At 45.2% G+C, this 23,293-nt stretch overlaps 1 protein-coding gene across 3 annotated transcripts in view; it reads left to right on the plus strand.

Moving 5' to 3' along the window:
• The first annotated feature begins 259 nt into the window (after nucleotides 1-259).
• Nucleotides 260-23,293, plus strand: part of LOC123767074 (zinc finger protein ubi-d4 B) — a 132,261-nt gene continuing 109,227 nt past the window's right edge. For 2 of the 3 annotated variants that reach the window (XM_045756556.2, XM_045756553.2), the window contains exons 1-3: nucleotides 261-467; nucleotides 13,577-13,686; nucleotides 14,127-14,263. In XM_045756556.2, the coding sequence (XP_045612512.1) occupies nucleotides 424-467; nucleotides 13,577-13,686; nucleotides 14,127-14,263 (291 nt within the window). In that variant the 5' untranslated portion in view covers nucleotides 261-423. Of the gene's footprint in view, nucleotides 468-13,576; nucleotides 13,687-14,126; nucleotides 14,264-23,293 lie in introns of all 3 variants that reach the window. The other variant, XM_045756554.2, reaches the window with a different exon arrangement.

Consider the following 23,293-nt stretch of genomic DNA (forward strand, 5'->3'; position numbering starts at 1 on the left):
AATTTTATTTCTTCACTTGTGTTCGCAATTTACGTTCAAACTAACCTATTTATCATTTAAATTATCATTACCTACCATACGCTCAGTTGTGTTCGAATGAATGCAAGGGTGATAAAGCTCAACTTTTAAAATATCAAATTAAAGAGAGAATATGAAGCTTATATTCAAATCATTATTGCCTCGGTTGATTATAAATTAACTAGTAGTTAATGATCTGTGTGTGTGTGTCATGGGCAGGCGTGGGCGTCCAGGGTCGCCCAAGTCTGGGCCACACACTTGCCGGACGCGAGACAATCTAGTAAACAAATGGGTCGAAGGCGACGACTACACAACTAATTACTAATGGACGCCGGAATTTGACGATTTTTTCGCTAATTTCCTTCTTCTTTTGTCACCTTAAAGGCTCCTTCAACCACCCTAGATATGGCCGACACGCTGGTGCAGACAAACCTGGAGAAAATAAGCAGGTAGGTTAAGGAATGGCTGGGGAAACACAGCTGATGATGACACTTGTGCGAGCACACAGAGGGGGCGAGCCGCCAGTGTGTGTATGAGGCCAAGGCGGGGCTATGGGTACCCAGGCAGTGCCATGGGAACCCAGGAGGTACCATGCATGTATAGACAGGAATACTGGCACCCTGGTAGGACTATATAGGAGCCAGGGGCATCCAGGCGTAGCCAAGGGCACCAGGAGAAGTCACAAGCATTAAGGGAGAGCCACGGGCACCTAGGCTAGGCTAGATTTTTAGGCTGGGTCTAGGCCATGCAGGCATGGCCACAGGCAGCCAGGCATAGCCACGGGCACCCAAACAGAGTCATGGGCACCCAAGTAGGGCCCTGGGTACCCAGGTAGGAACATGGGTATCTGTTCAGTGCCATGGGCACCTAGACAGGGACTTAACCTTTGGTTTGTCCAGGAGGCACTCAGATAGGGGCCACAGGCATCTAGGCAAGGCCATGTGCACCCAGGCAGGAAAAAAACAATGTAACGAACCCACATGTAATTGCATTCATAGAAGGTAAACTGTCGGTTGTCGAAACAAAGGCACCATTTCCCACAAGACTTACATGTTCATAGATAGGATAAAGAAGGAAAAGGGGGAGTGGGAGTGGCTCTATTGATCATGAAAGATTGAACATTCTAGGCACTGTCAGTCCCAGGCTGTGAAAGAATCAATAAAATTAACACTGGAAAGTCCTGTGATGAAAATTAGTCATAACACCCTTCACAAAATGAAAGAAGACCCAGGCAGCAGGAGTATGACAGAAACAATAAGGCAGATATTAATATCATGTGAAATTTACCTGATTTAAAAACAGGAACGTATCTTGACTTTTAATCATAGGGGAATTTAACCATGCTAAGATAAAGTAAGAAAACATAACTTTATGTACATATGGGTAAACAATAACAAAGAACTTTTTAAACAAACATGTCAATATAACCACAATCTATAATCTAGGTCAGAAAGAGCTGTAGAAGAAGCTAAAGTAGTAGATAAAATTGTTGGCCTCGTGGAAGGTCTTATAAACAGAGAGAATGTGTGCGACTACAGGAGAATAGGCAGGTACGTAAAAGGGAAAGATCGACCTTTGAGGATCACCCTAAACGGTGCCAAACAGATGGAAGAAGTACTAAGGAATGCTAGAAAATTGCAAAGGGATGAGGATGGGAAAGGGTGGTCGTCAAGACGAGATCTTTCAAAAGAAGATAGAGAGAAGCTGAAACTGAACCTCGCCGAGGCAAAACATTTAAATGAGAGCAGGAATGAAGAAGAAATAAATTCTTTTTTCTACAAAGTGATAGGGGTAGGCAAACCAGTAAAGTGGTACATAAAGGCAAACCAACAAAATCAATAGAGAGAGGGGGAGTGAAGAATAAGGAGAGGGGGAACAAGTTCCTGAAGATTGCATACACCAACATAGATGGAGTGAGATCGAAGATACTGGAGTTAAGTGATGTAATACAGCTGCAGACACCAGACATTGTTGCACTCACGGAGACAAAACTTGAAGATGTAATTTTAAATGAGGTCATATTCCCAAGGGGCTACTCAATTTGGAGACGGGACAGAAAAATTAGGAAAGGCGGTGGCGTTGCTGTGCTGGTAAAAGAACACCTAAAGGTGAAGGAAATAATGACTGCCAATCCACAAGAAGTTGACATAATAGCACTAGAGATCTGCTATGAGGATGATAAACTAATGATGATAAATGCATATAGTCCACCGCCAAGCAGCACATGGTCAAAGGAGGAGCTAGATAGTAAACGTGAAGGTCTTATAACAATAATGAGAGAGATTATAGCGAGAGCGGATAACGATAGATCACGACTGTTGATAGTCGGTGACTTCAACTTGAAATCCATAGACTGGGAAGCATATGAAGCTAAAACAGAAGATTTTTGGACCTGTAAATTTGTAGACCTCATCCTGGAAACATTCTTGTATCAACATGTTAAACAAGCTACGAGGATGAGGGAAGGGGACGTTCCCTCCATGCTAGATTTGATATTTACCAGGAAGGAGGAAGAGATATTTGACATTCAGTACCTTCCTCCCTTGGGTAAAAGTGACCATGTCTTTTTGGGAATAAAGTATGCAATGCGTTATAAGCTGGAAGAAAATAAGGAGGTTGAAGCAGTTGAAAAACCAGACTTCAGGAGAGGACATTATGGTGACCTTAGAAATTTTTTTAGTGAGTATAATTGGACAGACTTGATGCTAGGCAAGGAAGTGAATGAGATGTATGGCAAGTTTTGTGAAATATATGATAAAGGCACAAAAAAAATTTATACCAAAACAGAGATGCAGGACCAGAAAACAGGATTGGTTCGACAGAAATTGTGAGAGGGCAAGAGACCAAAAGACACAAAAATGGAATCAGTATAGGAAGAGGCCAAACCCCCAAACATACCAGCGATACAAAGATGCGAGAAACAATTATACAGCAGTAAGGAGAGAGGCAGAAAGAAATTTTGAAAAAGGGATAGCAGATAAATGTAAAACAGAACCGGGCCTATTCTACAAATTCATAAACAACAAATTGCAGGTAAAGGATAATATCCAGAGGTTGGAAATGGGAAACAGATTCACGGAAAATGAAAAGGAAATGTGTGAAACATTAAATGAAAAGTTCCAAAGTGTGTTTGTACAAAATGAAATCTTCAGAGAACCAGACACAATAAGAATTCCAGAGAACAACATAGAGCGGATAGAGGTGTCTAGAGATGAAGTGGAAAATATGCTAAAGGAGCTCGGGAGGAACAAAGCAGCTGGCCCAGATGGCGTTTCACCATGGGTTCTGAGAGAATGTGCATCTGAGCTCAGCATTCCACTTCACCTGATCTTTCAGGCATCCCTGTGTACAGGAATCGTAGCAGACGTGTGGAAACAGGCTAACATAGTTCCAATCTACAAAAGTGGCAGCAGGGAAGACCCCCTCAATTATAGACCTGTATCATTGACAAGTGTAATAGTGAAAGTATTGGAAAAGCTAATCAAAACTAAATGGGTAGAACACCTGGAGAGAAATGATATAATATCAGACAGACAGTATGGTTTTCGATCAGGAAGATCCTGTGTATCGAATTTACTCAGTTTCTATGATCGGGCCACAGAGATATTACAGGAAAGAGATGGCTGGGTTGACTGCATCTATCTGGACCTAAAAAAGGCTTTCGACAGAGTTCCACATAAGAGGTTGTTCTGGAAACTGGAAAATATTGGAGGGGTGACAGGTAAGCTTCTATCATGGATGAAAAATTTTCTGACTGATAGAATAATGAGGGCAGTAATCAGAGGCAATGTATCGGAATGGAGAAATGTCACAAGTGGAGTACCACAGGGTTCAGTTCTTGCACCAGTGATGTTTATTGTGTACATAAATGATCTACCAGTTGGTATACAGAATTATATGAACATGTTTGCTGATGATGCTAAGATAATAGGAAGGATAAGAAATTTAGATGATTGTCATGCCCTTCAAGAAGACCTGGACAAAATAAGTATATGGAGCACCACTTGGCAAATGGAATTTAATGATAATAAATGTCATGTTATGGAATGTGGAATAGGAGAACATAGACCCCACACAACCTATATATTATGTGAGAAATCTTTAAAGAATTCTGATAAAGAAAGAGATCTAGGAGTGGTTCTAGATAGAAAACTATCACCTGAGGACCACATTAAGAATATTGTGCAAGGAGCCTATGCAATGCTTTCTAACTTCAGAATTGCATTTAAATACATGGATGGCGATATACTAAAGAAGTTGTTCATGACTTTTGTTAGGCCAAAGCTAGAATATGCAGCTGTTGTGTGGTGCCCATATCTTAAGAAGCACATCAACAAACTGGAAAAGGTGCAAAGACATGCTACTAAGTGGCTCCCAGAACTGAAGGGCAAGAGCTACGAGGAGAGGTTAGAAGCATTAAATATGCCAAAACTAGAAGACAGAAGAAAAAGAGGTGATATGATCACTACGTACAAAATAGTAACAGGAATTGATAAAATCGACAGGGAAGACTTCCTGAGACCTGGAACTTCAAGAACAAGAGGCAATAGATTTAAACTAGCTAAACACAGATGCCGAAGAAATATAAGAAAATTCACCTTCGCAAATAGAGTGGTAGACGGTTGGAACAAGTTAAGTGAGAAGGTGGTGGAGGCCAAGACCGTCAGTAGTTTCAAAGCGTTATATGACAAAGAGTGCTGGGAAGACGGGACACCACGAGCGTAGCTCTCATCCTGTAACTACACTTAGGTAATTACACTTAGGTAATTACAAGAATGAGGAGTAATGAAAAATAAGCCAGACTTTACTTGATATATTCTTAAATAAAATCAGACAAAGGAAAATCATCTTTGAAGTCACCTTGGGAAGGAGCAATAAGTGTGTACAGTATAGTATTTGTATTTCAATGTCTTGTTGTAGTAGGGATGCATTGTTTGGGTAAATGTCCAGGTGATATAATACAGTGCTGGCATACAAGGAATGAAACCTGTTCTGTTAAGGATGCCATAGATACCAAATTGCTTCAGAGCTACATCAGGAGGAATACATAAGTTAAGGAGTAGGTGGTGATAAATGGCTAGGAGAGTACTCATTAGTAGAGAATGATCGAGAAGTATGTGAGAAATTAAACAGGAGATTCCAGAAGATATTTACAATTTATCAAGAAGTTTCTGAACTGAATGGAGTAATGTCTAACTATGCAGCACTGGAGGACTTTAAGTTTATCAGAGATGTAAGGAGGCATATATAGTGTACTAAAAGAGGAATCAGAAGTCTTGTGCTAGGTACTTACTTTCATATGTACTAAGTCACTGGAAGTAGAACTGGCAAAAAGTTGGAAACAGCCAATGCAGTGCCAATACACATATACAAAATTGGGTTCGTGCCGTGTGTATTTATCTAAGAGTAGTTATAGGATGAAAACTACATTTGTCATATTGTGTCTTCCCAGGACTCTGTCATATGATGCTTTAAAACCATTACAGTAATTGTTTTGGCATCCACTACCTTCTCATGTGTTTCAACCTTTTACATCTCAGTATGCAAAAGATAACTTAAAACTTAATTAGGGTTTTTCTTCACCTTTGTTTCCTTAGCCTAACTCGATGTCCTCTTGTTTTTGAAGATGTCATTTAAAACAAATTTCAGTGTCAAGTTAGTCGATTCATGTTATTATTTGGTACACAGCGATCATGTTGCCTCTTTTCCTTCTATCTTCCGGCCTTGGTATTTTTAATACCTCCAGTCTCTCCTCATAACTCATATTCTGAAGTGCCAGGAGCAATTTAGTAGCATGCCTTTGTACCCTTTCTAAATTGTTTGTGCTTCTTAAGATATGGGCACCACACCATGCTACATATTCCAATCTTGGAATTCCGTGAAGACCACTCATCCCATTATTACACCCATCCCATCCATACCTTGTTTCTTATTCTTACCATTTACCATGCTCTTACCTTCTTCTAGGAATTACCTCCTCTTACCTGCTCCTCACCTCACTTTTGCCTCACTAAATGCCTGTGCCTCCCTCGTTCCCATCACAATCGACTTTATAATGATTCAGGATGGACCGAAACATTGTCGTCTCCTCATCTTCTGATGTGTGGTTTGATCATCTTGGTCTCACAAATTGTATGAACAAATTATCAATCAGTATCATAGATTAAAATTAATATTTTACTCAATGAAATTTGCCCATGGCGTGTGGGGAAAATGTAGATATCAATAGTAAATATCTTGATATGTTTCTGATCAAACTTTAAAAGATTTTTTTAAATGAATGCAACACCATGAGAAACAGTTGGTGCTTTGGGAAAGCCATTAATCATATTTAAAACAAAATTTTCTGGACGGAGTCCCTGGTGTCTTCCTGAAGTTATCTTGCTAAGATTGCTCCTTTGGGGTCATTTGCTTTGTGTGTTGTTTGTGTTTTGGTATTGGCTTTATATGCATGTTTTCTGGGGGGAGCCCCTTTGGCTCCCCTGAGCTATCCAGGCTGATATATATATTATTAGACTTTGATATCAGTCAGCGTGAATGGAGTTCTAGGCCTACCGGGAACCACGAGTCAGAACTTGGAGAGGAGAACAGAACTCAGAGAGCTACGAGGAGCAATGACCTATAGGCGTGCACATGTGATTTAGAGCATTCTATGTCTGCCATCGACTGGGCCAGGCATCTAGAAAGGTAAGCGCTTCAAGACAAACCCCTATTCTAGTTAAAACTACTACTGAAAACTAACGAGTGGACAGAACTCCCCAGTTGAAAAACAAGCAAACGAGCATGGCATCACACATTCTGCGCTGCTTGTCTGCGCAGCTCCCCCCTCCTCAGGAGGGGGAAGGGGGGAAGCCCCAGACCCCAGTTCTTGACTGATGTGTTTGAGGCTCGGTCATGTGGCTCCAGCTCCTGATTCTCTCCGTGTTGTGCTGTGCCTTGTGTCCAGTGCTACTCTTACGGTGGCGTGTGAGCTGGGAGTAATATTCACAGGTACTCGGGCAGCATGTGCTTAGGGTTCCCTTCCCTGAGTGCCCTGTAAGTACCGCCCTTGGGGCTTGGGATTATCTTCCACAAGTCACCTTGGGGTCTACCTCCGTTGGTCTTTTGCTGCTTGATGTTTGACCGGCCTGGGAGTGTTGGGGGGGTTTCCTCCCTTGTTTACCTTGGGGTAAGTGGTAATTTTGCACTGGTAGGGGCATGGGGTACTATTACAGCAGCCGACTCTGTTCCTCCTGGGTACGTTGTTCTCTTGCAGGGTTTTTCTTATCAACTATGTTTCTGCCTGGTGAGGGGGGTCTGCTTTTATTCCCATACCCCCTAGTTATCTTAGGGTTTTGACCTGTGTTCAGTGGTACCCCCTGCTTGGCCCCCCGTGAGTGGACACGTCTCGGGGGTTCGGTGTTTGAAGTTTGTTTGGTAGACTTGGGCGCCGGTTAAAAATACCCTGCCTGGGCTTACCGTTAGTGAAAACAGTCTAAGGGCCCCTTGGGAAACCCCGCGGGGGGTGCAAGGGGTCCGATGGTTGCGACCCCTGGGTCCCCTCTCGCTTTGTGCGAGTTTGAGGGTTGCTCTGTTCCCTTGTCTCAGGGCGACGCTTATTGTTTTTGCCTCCGTCATACTGCCTGTTGAGTCGGTGACACCTTCGACCTATAGTCCGGCGAGCATTGTTGCTTGTTTGTGACTCAATTCACCCAATCAACTGATAACATTATTCGGGTGCAGGCAGCTCAGGCGTTGCATGAGCAACCCCGGAAGAGGCAACCCTCCAACCGAAGGGTTCCCTCTTCCGGGGTGGTGACGGAGGCATTTGAATCGGTTCTTCCAGCCGTGGCGACGGGGTCTGACCAATGGGCCCCCCTTCCTTCCTTCCTGCTTTTTCTTGTGAGGCCGGGGCTTTAAAGGATGACTCATCCCCAGTGCCTGCTGTGGAGGTTCCCGGAGTTGGGGAGGGGCTGACTTGGGGGCCTTGGTCCCCGCTGGACTCCGCCTGGGTTTTCACCCTTTGAGTGGGGCTTTTTGTTACAATGAGTGAGGTTTTCCTTCCCCCCACCCCCCTCTGCGTACGAGTTGGATTTGGGTTCAGCTAATCCCCGGGTTCGGTTTCATATCCCTTCGGGTCCTTCGGTTCCGTCCTTCCGGAGGTTTTCGGCTTCCCGCGTCTCGCATACTGAGATGCGGGCGGCCACTGCTGCTTATCTCCTGCGTGACCCGGAATTTGCCTCTATAATGGATCTGTTATCCTTCAGGTTTGGGTCTTCGTCTCCATACTGGGTTTGTTATGAGGTTCCGAAGTCGTCCTGGCTTGGGGACTGCCCGTTGTTGTCGTTGATACTTGGTACCTGGTTGATACCTGGTACCAGGTATCAAACCAGGTACGACAAACACCAACGACAACAGGTGTGTCGACACCAATGCAACAAGTGTGTCGACACCAACGCCACCAACAGGTGTTGGTGGCTTAGAGTACTTTCTGTTATACCCGCATGCTTGAATGGCGCGAGGCATTGACAGTGGTCCAGGTTTACCTGGTGGGCGACTTCGAGCACCTCAATGCGTGTTTGTTTGTCCCTGCCCTTCTGTGGGATGTTGTACGGTTCAGCTTCACGTACAGGCTCCCTCCCTGTCGGCTGTACTGGCGACTGAGGACTTGCGTGCTCATGGCCTGCTGGCCATGAGGTGGTGTTGCGTTTCTTTTCTCTCCTGGGACTGTCTTCGGAGTGGCTTGTGGAGGATGTAGAGGTGCTTGGGGCTGTTCCTGGGTCAGGTGCCTTGGTCTTGGCTGCTCCTGCGTCGTCTGCGCTGCTGAAGCTGTTTGCGCTGATCCTGTGAGATGCAGTATCACGGTTTTTCGCCGCACGTCTCGAGTGTCGGCAGGCTGTGCTTGCTTTTTCTTTGGAATCTGAGCTGGGGCTTTGTGACCAGTGCTCTCCAGGCAGGCCAGGAGCAGTGGGGTCCGTCCTTCCATTGGGCCTACAGCACGGTGCAGGAGTTTGCGGCAATGTAATATTCGCTTCAGAGGGTTCTGGTCGCCCATGGATTGACGATCCGGCTCCATTCGGACTGCTCCTCGGTGGTTCATTGCCTGAACAGTGGGGGAGGGGGGGGGGCTCGATGCGGTCCTTGGCTCTTTGGGGCTGGTCGCTTTGGGTGACTCATCTGCCGAGTTCTCGGAGATTGGCTCTTTGGGGCTGGTTGCTTCGGGTGACTTGTCTGCTGAGTTCTCGGGGTTTAACTCTCCTGGCAGTTCATGTCTTGGATGGGGGGGGGGGGTGTCCAATGTCCTGGTGGACAGTCTGTGCCGGTTCATTCCTCTGTCCACTGAATGGACGGTCGATGTCGACTCATTCAGTTGGCTCTGCCAGATGTTTGGGCACCCGGAGGTGGACCTCTTTGCATCGGCGTGGTCAAGGCGTCTTCCCGTATATGTGGTGCCCTTCCCCAACTGCGAGGCCGTTGGGATCGATGCCTTCATGCAGGACTGGTCGAGGTAGGGGTTCCTGTACCTCTTTCCTCCCGGTTCAGCTGTTGCTCCAGGGCCTAGCTCGTTTGGAGACTTTCCACGGGAGAGTCGTCTTCTTGGTCCCATGGTGCCTGGCCCTTGCCTTGGTTTCAGGCGCTGCTTGCTCGGTGTCCAAACCCGGAGGATTTTCCGCGGCTCCGCCTCTTTCAGCAGATCAGTCCGGTCCATTACAAGAAGGACTGGTTTGATCTTTTCCTCGAGTCTTTGCGTTTGGTCTTTTTGACTCAAGTCTATCACCATCTGTGTGCTGATCAGATGGCTTCTTGATGGTGTCCCACCTTTGGTAACATGTCTTGGTCTGACATTTGGGCACAGGGATTTTGGTGGTCAAACAGGGTCCTGGCTGCACGCTACCTTGTAAATGTTCCTGGGCCTAGTCGGGCCTGTGTCGTTTTGGGTCGGTGGTTGCAGCCTGTTCTCGACTTCGAGTTGAGGAGCGAGTGCCGACCCCCCCCCCCCCTCCCCCGGGTGAGTCTCTCTTGTTTAGTCTTTCGTAATGTAGCTCCTCTGGAGGCTTTTTTTTTTTTAAATAATAAATTCATCAATTATATTTCACATACTAAGTATCATAATTTAAGCAATTCAACTTAATGTTCAAGATATATATGTAAAGTGAGTCATCATCCAAGAATTCGAGAACCCTACAACTTGACTGCCCCTGATCCTCACACAACACTTGTAAACACGACTAAGTCACCTTTCATGCTCAACTCACCAAGTGTCTGCCTATAGCTGGATAGAGGAGGAGGGGGGGGGGAGTCTGCAGTTGTCTGGCAGCGTCACCCCCCGTCCGGCGACAGCCTATCTCGACGGCTGGCCTCTGCTCTGCTCTGCTGGCTGGTCTCCTATTCTGTCTCTTCCATGCTCTACAGCTCCCTCAGTATATATTGGGAAACCTAGTAGCTTACTCCGCCCACAAGTAGATAGCCTCCAACCCGTTCTCGCAAATTCGTATAGTCAATATTGACTTATTAACTACGTGCATAGGTGATATACTAAACATATTAGATACACTTAAGAAGCTTCAAAGAAAACAACGACATCACCTAACCTTGTTAGTATGTTCAGATAAGCATCTTATTGCTTTGTAATTACAATTATTACTTAACCTATACCTATAATAGGTTAAGTAACAATTGTAATTACGAAGCAATAAGATGCTTATCTTAAGATACTAACAAGGTTAGGTAAGGTCGGTGTTTTCTATGAAGCTTTTTAAGGGTATCTATTATGTTTAGTATGTCACCTATGCACTTATTTAATAAGTCAATATTGACTTTACGAATTTGCGAGAACGGGTTGCAGCCTCAGGCACTCTACCAAGCCACTCCTTAAACGTCGGCATGTTTGACAGACCTACCCGGCTAAAATTATCAGATTAGCGGAAGCAAAGTGAAATATGCTCGAGCTGACCTCAGGTCAATTTGAGGTCATTAACGTTTAGAGGTGTGAGATTCAGGTCGACAAACTGACGCCTCTCAGATCCTTGTCTCTGACTCATGTATCTCTATGTATGTATTAAATAAAACTAAACCAAACACCTTACGGTGTTACATCGTGACCCCCTGAGTCCTCCCTTGTGTCTTGTGAGTTTGAAGGTTGCTCTGTCCCCTAGTCTCAGGGTGACGCTCGCCTGTTTTGCCTCCACCATGTTGCCTGTTGGGTCGATGATTGTTTTGACCCAGAGTCGTGCGACGTGGGTTGTCTGTACAGTACGTGCTCCCGTTCACCCTGGCCACTGATAATGATGTGCGGGTGCAGGCAGCTGCGGTGTTGCATGCTAGGTTTAGATTGCTGCAACGCTCTAGGTTGGTTGCGGCCCCGGATGCCCCGAGACTGCTCCGTTTGGGTTCAGGGGTCTGGAGTTGGGGGTGGGAGTCGTTCCGGTTCCGTCCGCTCCTCCTCGTCCTTCCCCTTCTGTTGTGCATACTTCCTTCCCCTTGCTGCCGGCTCCAAACCGTTGGCGGATTTCGGGGTTGGGGCAGGGTCTGGTTGGGTTGAGACTCGGGGGGGGGGGGGGGGGTCTCGGGGGATTTTCCTCTTCTGAGGTGGTGGCGGAGGCGTTCGAGCCTGTTCCTCCAGCCGTGCCGTATAGGTCTGACCAGTGGGCTCCCTTCCTTAGTGTTTTGTATGGCTGCCCTGGCTTTTACTTGCTGGGCTGGGGCTTTGGGGGTAACGACTCGGCCCCGGGTTCTGCTGTAAGGGTTCCCGGGGTTAGGGAGGGGTTGCCGGTATGGCATAGGCCCCGTTTTGCCCCGCTTGGGGTTTTGTGCCCTTAGAGCAGGGCTTGCAGTTTCTCAGAGTGGGGTTTTCCTTTTCCCCTCTGTGTTCATGTTGGTCTTGGGTCTACCCCTCCCTGGGTTCGGTTCCATGTCCCTTCGGGTGTGTTCGGTTCCGTCCTTCCTGGGGGTGCTTTTCACCCCTTTCCTCCCCTTTTTCACGCTTTTTTCACGTTGCTATTCCCTTTGTTTCGGGATCCTTGCACGTCTCATTTTTCTTCTCAGTGGTTAATTGCCTTCAGGGAGCCACCAAGGGGCTCCCTCCAGATACCCAGCCCCAGTGGCTCCCAGATTCCTCTCCCCCATCCCTTTAAGGTTTGTCGCTTCATTGTTGGGAGTTGGCTAAGGACATCTTCAAGAAAAAACTAGACTGTTTTCTAAAAGAAATTCCAGACCAACTGGGCTGTGGTGGGTATGTGGGCCTGCTGGCCTCTCCAAGCAACAACCGAGTGGACCAAACTGTCTCAAGTCATGCCTGGCCTCGGGCCGGGCTTGGGGAGTAGAAGAACTCCCAGAACCCCATCAAGCGGGTATCAAGGACCGGTGCTGGTCATTTGCCAATCTATAAGGGCTGGTCCTATCGATAGTAACAAGTTTCAAGCTAGTTTGAATGAATCCCTAGTTCTGTGTTAATCATTTGCATAGTCGTTCGGTAGTTTCTAAATTTCCTTTTCTTTGAAACCCTCCAGTTGTCTGTAAAGCTTTGCCGACTTTCTGGAAGCTTTTTCTGGTGGGGTGACGAATTATCACCTGCTCCCTGTGCTTCTGTGAAGGAGCCTGGTTCTAGCTATGGATCCTGATAAGTCAAACAGAACTTAAGCAAACTATGTGATCTTTTAGTATGAAGCAATCTCAGTGAGATAGCCACAGGGAGCCACCAGGGCTCTTCCAGAAAGAGACGTTTCATTACATTTAACATTAGGCTTCTTTCTTTCATTTTCATTTTGAGTATTTTATGAAAAATATGGAAAATTTGTTTTTAAATATAAAAAAGGGAAAGTCATTTGGGAATCTGGATTGGATTTGGAAAGATGTGATCTAGATTTTGAAGGTTGCATTGTACATGCAGCCTTCCCAGTTTTGGTTCATTTCACCTAATTACCTGAAGATCACTATCACACAGCAGGACCAAAGAGGCAAAGCTCAACCCCCGCAAGCACAACTAGGTGAGTACTTGGTGGGTACAGGCCCATTATTTATGGGCTCTACACTTTACATTTGTGGTGTCCAGATTACAGTTATTCCTGGCCTCTGCTTTGTGTTCATGTTTCACAGGTGGCAATCTAATCCCAGTACTGTTGCTAACATTCTGGTATGGTGGAAATGTTGTCCAAGCTAGTTTTGGTGTGCTCTTCCTTTTTGGTGGTCTTGCTTTTGGTACTGTGATGATCGTGTATCCCCAGACATGTCTCTATTGAGGGGGGGCCAGATTTTGGTTCTGGTCTCTTGTAGGTGCTAGTGAGTCATTAAAGACTGGTGTGAAACCTGGGTTTGGAAGGTTCCAGACAAGTAGCACGGGAAATTACCGAGTAGCTCGGGAAATTACCGAGGTACTACCAGAAAGAGTTGTCATTACATTCAACATTGGATTTATTGCTACTAAGATAAATTATATTCCCTTCGAATCTTTTTCTTGCAACACAAATTTCCCCTAAAGCTTCACTTATTTCTCATTTTAATTTATTTTCCTAGACTAAAGAGTTGTGTAGCGGATGAATCCTTATGACTAGTATCTCACATCATGCCTCACCTTCTTCAGCTTTCTCCAAGATGTGCAGTACCGCTCCTTAATGATCAACAGTGCCAATTATAATGTCCGGCTCATGCGTGAACGCAAAACTCGCCTCCCATTTCTCGATTCACAGACAGGTGTGTGTTTACAATTTTTATAATGTAATGATGTATTTCATGGTTGTTTTCATAAATTATATACCAGTATAGTACTAAAGTATTTATGCAGTATTTTTGTATACTTTTTACATGCAGACATAAATGCATTGATGCTGAAAATATTGATTACTGTGATTTAGTATCCATTCCACCCAGTGGAGAGGCATTCTTTGAACCTAAAAAGAATTTGGAAAACTATTATTTGTATACTAAACAAAAATTTGTTCTCATAACTTAATATTGTAAATTAGTTAATGACATGACACTGAGCTGTGAACCTGGAGCTGTGAATACAGCCCAGTTACCATGAAAGATATGATCAATTGAAATACGTTTTACTCCTAATTCTCCCTCCAGATTTATTATTGCATTACTGTATTGATATGTTGTGTAAATAATATCTTATCAATTTTGTTTAGGTATTGCACAGAACCCATGCAAGTTATACATGAGTGCTCGTCATCGCATGCCAGGAACAGTTGAGGGCCAACTCTATGTGTATCCCTCTCAAAGGTGGTGTTGCAGAAAAAGATCATACATGGCACTGGCTCATCAGGTATGTGGTGTCACTGATTAACAATGGCACTGACGTAAACAATTTCGGACCCTAATTGCAATATTTGTGCCACTGACATTGATGAGATTTGTCATGACATCTTACAATTAGTTGCTTTAATATTATTTCAAGAAAGTGAAGAGCCAATGAGGTTTCGGTCCGTCCTGGACCATTATCAAGTCGATTGTGATAATGGTCCAGGCATTATCCAGACCATAACAATCGACTTGATAATGGTCCGGGACGGACCGAAACGTCGTCGTCTCTTCACTTTCTAGTGTGCGGTTTGGTCAACATTTTTCAGCCACCTTATTGTGACTCATCTGCATTATTACAAGCTCTTTATAATGCTGATCTCATAATACAGTTGGCTTCATTCTCAACTTGCACTTGAGAATTCCGGGTACGATTCTTGGGCGAGACGGGAATGGTTGGGCACATTTCCTTTCACCTAATGCCGCTGTTAACATTGCAATAAATGAGTATCCAGGAGTTAGGCAACTGTTGTGGGGTTCCATCCTGGGGAAGGTCAGTACTGTAGTTCCACCTTGAGAGACCTTGATGTAAACCAAGAGAATGTGAGAGCGGCAGGGGGGGGGGGGAAAGTGAGAGGTGGAGGAATAGAGGGAGAGGGGGAGGAAGAGAGAGAGAGGGAGAGGGGGAGGAAGAAAGAGAGAGAGGGGGAGGAAGAAAGAGAGAGAGGGGGAGGAAGAGGGAGAGGGAGAGGGGGAGGATGAGAGAGAGGGGGAGGAAGAGAGAGAGAGAGAGAGGGAGAGGAAGAGAGAGAGTGAGAGGGAGAGGATAGAAGAGAGTGAGAGGGAGAGGAAGGAAGAGAGTGAGAGGGAGAGGAAGGAAGAGAGTGAGAGGGTGAGGAAGAGAGAGAGTGAGAGGGAGAGGAAGGAAGAGAGTGAGAGGGAGAGGGGGAGAAGTGAGAATGAGAGAGAGAGAGAAAGAGAGGGAGGGAGAGGGAGAGAGGGAGGGAGGGAGGGAGGGAGGGAGAGAGGGAGGGAGGGAGGGAGGGAGGGAGGGAGGGAGGGAGGGAGGGAGGGAGGGAGGGAGGGAGGGAGGGAGGGAGGGGGGGAGGGGGGGAGGGGTAAGAGTGGGAGGGGGAGGGTCAGAGAGAGAGAGAGAGAGAGTGAGTGAGAGTGTGCACATGTGTGTACACATGTATACCTGTACATACATAAATACATATGTATACATAGGTACATAGGTTCCTGTCCCTCACAAAGGGAATTTTCTATTAATGCAGTATTATAGATAGTACAGTACTCTCATTATTGTATACTTTAAAAAAATTTTGATTTTAAAAATATGTTCAAATTTGAGAATGAGCCAATTTCTGTTCAATCCAAGAGTATATTGAAGATCAGGCTGTACTCGTACAGTACAGTACTTAAATTTAACAAATATACTTTACATAAAGTAGCTATATGTGTGAGTGATATTGAAATATGATAGGCTCTTTAACACACTTCATCTTTTAAAGAAGGGTGAAGCATTGCCCATTTGCATTACCACCATGTGAGTTACCATAAATGTGAGTCACTCTCACAGTGTGCACACTGTATAAATATTGCAAGAATAAAATAAAAAAAACACGGGATCCAGTTGTGCTTGAGAACGAAACGAAGCACGAAGTTATGCTTAGAAAATTAAACAAAAATTCTGACTGTTTTTGTTTTTCACCAATTTATCAAGGAATGCAGTTGTCTGTATTCTTCGATAATGTGGTGAAACCAAAAACGTTCAGAATTTTTGTTTCCTTTTCCTAGTGGATACTTATGCATCTATATAGGGTGTCCTAAAAAAAATGTATACACACTTTGAACAATTATAAAGCCAGTTTGCATTAAAATACATTTCATTTTCTAAATATAATAGAATCTGCAGACATTGTTTAATTGTTTTGTCAATGCCTGTTTTCAAACTGATGTCCATTCTGGTCAAGGCACTGCTGATAACGTGAAGCAATGGAATTGCAAGCATCAAGAAACATTTTGTTTGATATTTGAGTGCATTATTGTTCAATGGCTACTTTAAATTCAGCGAATGTCGGCAGTTTTGTAGCACAAACTCAAGTCTTTTAAGTATCCCTTAAAAAAAAAGTCTGGAGGTGTGAGGTCTGGTGAACGAGGAGGGTATTCTGCAAAACCTTCTTTGTCCAATCCATCTGTTTTGGAAGATCTCATCAAGGTAGGATTTTACATCACGATGGTAGTGTGAAGATGCCTCATCTTTCTGAAAATTAAATATGAAAAGATAGAAACATTAGCTGCTAAAGTGTGTATACATTGAACAAATCCACAAGGGTCGCGACAATGATTCGAACCTGCGTCCGGGAGCATCCCAGACACTGCCTTAATCGACTGAGCTACAACAGGGTAAACGAGTTGAAACCGAAGTTCTACTGAACTGTATACATTTTGTGTGTGTATACATTTTTGGGAGGATACCCTCTATATGTAAATATATTTATGAACTGCCCGTGGGTCAATACTTTTACACCACTGTGTGTATACCATGTTATACTGGTGTGCAATGTTATTGTTTTTCTGACAGTGGCTTCTTTCTACTAAATATATTGTACTCAAGTTATAACAATAGTCATTAATTACTATAATATCAGGACAATATACAATATATATACTGTAGAATTAACTCTGTTAGTTTCAAGAAACATGTATATGTCTGCAGGAAAATTTTCATATGCGTCACATGCTAAAACAGCATACTTATTTCTTTTTTCTTTGGCCTACAGCATTGGCTCTTAAAAAAGGTACATATGATTGCCAAAAATTTAAGTATATATATGGCATGTTTCATATAATTTGCCATGCATGTTATGTAATCAACTAGACAATATTTATCTTTTATGGTTTGCCAGGCATGTTTTGCCACATTAATTATTAGGATGCAAGGCATGCTATTTGCTATTTTGTGGTTAATTAACAATAGTACAAGTGGTTTTAGAGGAATGATGTAATTTTCAAAGCATAATTATAATATTTGGTTTGCAAAGCATGGTCAAAGTTTTTGTGCCTATAATTGATATAGACTGCCTATGTAGGGGAGAGGGGGGATGGTTTGCTCAGAAAACGTATTGGACTTTCTGGATTTCATAATTTTTGTCATGTTAATATATTCTACTCTTGCTACATTCTGTAGCCATTTGCAGAGGTGACAACTAATCCACAAATTAGGTCACTATATATATATATATACTGTATATAGTATGGTAGCAGCTTGGTAATGAAGTATTTACCTCCATTGGGTAAATTATCCTTAAGCTGACCTTTATTGACCCCCCATGGCCCCCTCCTCCTCTTCACCTTGCTATACATTATCCCACACAATAAAATTAATAACTATTGTAACGTTTGGTTAATAGGGTACTATAGTACATATAAAGCCTGTTCAGTATGCTGTATGTTGAAATTATCTGTATAAGAGAAATTATAAATGTTTGTTCAAGGGTGGTGGCCAGGTCCTTTTCCCTGTCCCATCTTAAATGCTTATCCTAATTCCTTCCAAGTGCTAGATGTAATGGTTTGGTGCTTTCTCCTGATAGTTCCCTTTCTCTTCCTATGGCAACCCTCATGAAATTAGCACTTTATAACACCCTGGCATACAGTGCTTACCTATCAGTGATATGGGGGAGTGAGATCTAGCGCTTTATACCCGACCTCCTAGTCATTCATACCTGGCATGATAATTACTCCCCTCTCAATTCTCAATATTGACATTTTCATCATATATCTTTTTTAACTTTTGGATTGAATTGTCCTTGGCAAACTCTTCCTTCAATGCATTCCACTTTCCTAACACCCATAAAGGGAATGAGAGCTTCCTTACTTCTCTTCGACTCGGTTGCATATCCAGCTTCCATATATCACTCCACATGCACTATCATGTGTCCATCCATTAGTTGTGTGGTTGGTGCCTGCACACTATGGAGAGTCATCTCTCCACATGCACTGTCATCTCTCCACATGCACTGTCATGTGTTCATCCATTAGTTGTGTGGTTGGTGCCTGCACACTATGGAGAGTCATCTCTCCACATGCACTGTCATGTGTTCATCCATTAGTTGTGTGGTTGGTGCCTGCACATTATGGAGAGTTGTGTCTCCACATGCACTGTCATGTGTTCATCCATTAGTTGTGTGGTTGGTGCCTGCACACTATGGAGAGTCATCTCTCCACATGCACTGTCATGTGTTCATCCATTAGTTGTGTGGTTGGTGCCTGCACATTATGGAGAGTTGTCTCTCCACATGCACTGTCATGTGTTCATCCATTAGTTGTGTGGTTGGTGCCTGCACATTATGGAGAGTCGTCTCTCCACATGCACTGTCATGTGTTCATCCATTAGTTGTGTGGTTGGTGCCTGCACACTATGGAGTCGTCTCTCCACATGCACTATCATGTGTCCATCCATTAGTTGTATGGTTGGTGCCTGCACATTATGGATAGTGAGAGATTTCTGTGGTGGGCAAGCTGAAGCCCAGAGCAAACTAATCCTATTCTCCCCTTCATTACAGTAGTTGATAATTGCAACCCATTAACTAGATAATACATTGCTGTATTAGTCTGTATAGTATTAGATGTTATATGATGAACTATAAGTAAATATCTTTGAGAATTTGAATTATTTCTAGGAGATACGTTGAGAATGCTTCATAGAGTTGATTTTAAATTTGAAACAGTTGAGCATTGTCATAATATGGTGTACTAGTACTCAGTTTTTAATTATTGTGTAGTGTAGACTTCTGATGACCACTTGTAAGCATCTTTTCTAAAAGATATTGTGACGGTAACGCGTTGGTGTTCGGCTGTTTAAGGCTAGGGGTATGGCCTCGTCACATAGTTATAAAAAAAAATAGAAAAACTGGAACTTCGTCTGTGGTAAGGTAAGGAGAAGACACACAAAACACAAGTAAACTTTAACAATGAAATTTTAATTACGTTAATTAAATCAAAACATGAATAAAATGCACAAACAAATTCTTATAATAAAATCAATCAAAATAATAAGAATACTTAAATGACACAATGAAAAGTTACGTTAAGACAAAATAACAAGAAGTGCAATATACAAGTAAATGGGAGGTGCTGGAATATTGGCTTAAGCTACCACTTCCCTCAGTACACGCTAGCGTCTAGCCGGGAGGAGTGGTAACAACGAGAGCACTGAACATTCTGAGGTAGGAGGTTGGGGCGACCCCAGACATCAAGTAGTATGGGGGGGCGAGTGCAGGTGCAGCCAGACCGGCGACCAATCAGCGGAGCCGGTAGCGATCAACATGTAGTTTGGTGGTTTGAGTCCGAACAGGTGGCTGGCTGCATATGTTTTGCTCACCCTGGCAAGCCTTGCTGGTGTTGTTGTTGTTGTTGGACATGTCTTCCATAGTCGTTTTATATAATTTCAACGACGTGTTTGTGGAGGGAAGAGCAGGCTCAATCTCTTGAAGGAGATTATTGTCACAATATCTTGACAATGAAACTGAGACTATGATTTTCTGAGGGTAGCTCGTTGGCTTCCTGAAGCTATCAAACTGACATGTGCCATATCGGTTTGGTGCCATCAGTCCTTGGAGTGCCTACTGGGGGCCACGAGCCAGAACTTGGCCCCTTCAGAGAGGCACAGGGAGCAATGGTCATATGAACTCTGTACATTTAGAGTTTGTCATGTTTGCCATCGACTGGGGATACCTCCAGAAAGGTAGGCGAACCATTACAAGCCTCATAATTGGTTAAAATTGCAATCTATGTTCAAACAGAGCCAAAGAACTCCCCCAATAAAATAAAATGAAACAAGCAACACGTCATCCAACTAGCATGCCCTCTCATTAGCGCCTCACCCTCCCCTGACTGGGGGGAGGGGTCCCTGCTAATGTGAGCAGGCCGCACTACCCTCAGTTCGTCAGCTTATGTGCCAGGTGTCGGAAGTCCTCTCTGGTATCAAGCTTTGTCTGGCTTTGCACCTGTGTCTTTGCTGGCCGTGTGCATGGTGGCCAGGTGTTCCTATAAGTCTACTGGGCTGCATGGGCCAAGGGTTACCTTCCCTGGGTCGTTTGGGTCATACTCCTGTTAGAGGCATTCATCGCTTGGTGTTGTTCTCGCCCTTGGGGTTTGCCAGGGGTCTTGGGCTTCCCGTTTTGCCCCAGGTATGGAGTGGGTTTGTGCTGGGCAGGGCGCACTGCGGCCGGCGCAGCATGCAACAGCGGCAGCCAAGGTTTTTCTGGGGACCGGTTAGTCTGTGTGTGCTTTGGGGTTCTCTTTGTTTGTTTGTTTTTAGCACATTCTTGCTTCTTGGCGGAGGAGGTCTGCCTAGCTTCCCATTAGGTTAACCTAGGTTGTGTTTGGTAGTCCTCCTCTGTTGGAGGGGTTGATTGGAGGAGCCCCACCAGCTAACCCGGTAAACCCACAAGGGTTTACCGGCTTAGCTGGCCACCAGTCCTGGGCCAAGTTGGTTGCCTAGTTGGTAGCCCCGGAGCTGCCCCGCTTGGATTTTAGGGAGCAGGATTTTGGGGCATTGGTTACTTCAATCTTAGTTCTGTCCGTGCCCTTGCTTCCTTCCCAGGTAGGTGTGGTTCGCCCTGCTCCTTTCCCCCTGCATCCGGCTCCTAAATGTCCTAAATGTCTAAAAGTGTTTCCAGGCTAGGGCAGGGTTTAGTTGGTAATAAGGCTCAGGTGGCTCAAGTTTTGAGTTTTGAGCCGCAATCAAATTGGGTGCGCCCCCCTCCCCTGCCTCTCAGGTTTGTTTCCGGGTGCCTTTGGGTTTGTAGTGAGTACAGTATATTGTTTGTACTCGCTACAGATCTGTAGCGAATACAAACAATATACTCACTGCAGGTTCCTTGGATACATCCTTCCGGAGGTTTCCTTCCTCTTGGATTTCCTCTGCGGAATTTCGGGAGGCCCTTGGTGCGTACCTCCTGCGAGACCCCAGTTTACGCCTAGTTAATATATCTGGCTTTTGAGTTTGGTTCTTCTTCCCCATATTGGGTGCATCATGAGGTTTCGGAATCTTCCTGGCTGGCAGGAAGACTGCCCTTTCATTTTCTTGGGAGCTTGGTGTGAGTTTTGCTGGACCTGCACGTTTGAGTGGTGAAAGGTTTTCACGGTGTTGCAGATACTGTATTTTTGGGGGGCTCTTTGGAGTTCCTCAATGCATGTCTCTTCGCCCCTGTGCTTTCCCATGCTGTGGGTCTGGAGCAGTTGCATGCTCTAGTCCCCTCTCTTTTGACTGCCTTGGTAGCGGATGACCATTAAACTTCATTTAATGAAGGTCATTTGATTTCGGTCTTGTGCTTTTTTGGTCTTCTTGAGCTGTTCTCAGATTGACTTGCGGAGGATGTGGAGGCGTTGAGTGGGGGGTGCCTTCGTCCGGAGTTCTGGTTTCTGCTGCCGTGGCATTGGCTGCCTTATTGAAGCTGTTTGCTCTGATCCTCCGGGAAGCAGTTTCTATGTTTTTTACCTCTCACCTCACATGTTTGGCAGGCCTTCCTTCCTCACTCCTTAGATTCAGCTTGGGGCCTTACTTTACAGTTTTCGTGTCCGTTCTGTCTGCTGTTGTTTCCAGAGAACGGTGTTACTCAGTTTTTGTCGCCGGCTTCTTCCAGTTGCTGTCCTGTTTCTGATTTGTTGGTGCTCTGGGGAGAGGGTGCACACGCTTTCCGGGGTGGTCATGCTAGGGCTCAGGTTTCGGTAGGTCAAGGTGGGCGTTTGGTGCCATGTTCGGAGCCGGTGCGTTCTCCTGAGCCTTCTTCATGTGGTCGGCATGGTGGTTGCTCTGCAGAAAAGTCGACTTCACAGAGATTGCCTTGGCCCTTTTGTGTGGTGCCCCATTGACGGGGCGATGGAGGGGAAGGCTGGCTCTGTTTGCCCATGCCTGGTCCCACGATTCGTGGGCTTTTCGCGTCGTCTCTTCCTGCCTTTGGGCGGCTCCTTCTTCGATTGGGGTTCGGGGCTGATGAGGCAGGCTTCTTTCCCATCTCTGTCGGGTTATCTTGGAGTGGGTTCGCTTGGGCGTGGTCGATACAACTCCATCCCTCAAGTGGGTTTCCCACTTGTTTCCGGTTCTGAAATGGGACTGTGCAGGTCTCTGGTTCACTCTAGAGCTTATCCCTTCTGAACCGTTGGATTCCTTGCCCCTCCTTTCGGATGACTACTTTTTCCCAGGTCCGGCTGCTTCTCGAGCGGGTGCATAGATTATATCCCTGGACTTCAAGGACACATATTGGCACGTTCCTATTCATTTGGGGTTCAGGGATTGGTTGATTCCGTGGTCGGGCGTCAAGCTTTCCGCTTTCATTGCCATCCATTCGGCTTGAACATGTCATCTCACGTGTTCACGCAGTTAACCCATGTCGTGGGGGCCCATCTTCATCTGCTAGTGGTTCAGGTCCTGGCCTACATCGCAACTGGTTGGTTTGGGGTCCCAGCGGGTCTGCGTGTCTGCTCACCAGGGACGTAGTTCTTTCCCAGCTTGCCGGATCCCGGTTCCTGGTGAATTGGAGGAAGTCCCATCTGGTTCGGATGGAATTCTTGGACTGCGTTAATTTCTCTTCCTCCTGTGTCTTTGCTCCAGCTGCAATCCAGCAAAAACAGCAATATGCTGTTGAACTGCGGGGTGTTCTCTTCGGTCCTTGGCTCTTTGGGGACTGGTCTCTTCGAGTGACCTGTCTGCTGGATTCTCAGGGTTTGGCGCTCTATGCAGTTCATATCCGGGGAGTGTCCATCGTCCTGGTGGATGGCCTGTCTCATTTTATTATCTTGTCCATGGAATGGACGGTTGACACCGACCCCTTCAGTTGGCTCTGCCAGACATACGGGCTCTCGAAGGTGGATCTTCTCGTCAGCGTGGTCTCAGTGCCTCCTGCTATATGTGGCGCCCTTCCCCGACTGTGGAGCCGTCGCAGTAGACACCTTTTGGCAGGACTGGTCAAGGTCGAGGTGGGGTTAACCCGAAGTAACAGCTGGACCTCTTTCCCCCGGTTCAGTTGTTACTTTGGGTACTGAGTCT

This window comes from Procambarus clarkii, chromosome 53 (genome assembly GCF_040958095.1).
Source record: "Procambarus clarkii isolate CNS0578487 chromosome 53, FALCON_Pclarkii_2.0, whole genome shotgun sequence".
In the NCBI taxonomy this organism is placed as follows: Eukaryota; Metazoa; Arthropoda; class Malacostraca; order Decapoda; family Cambaridae; genus Procambarus; species Procambarus clarkii.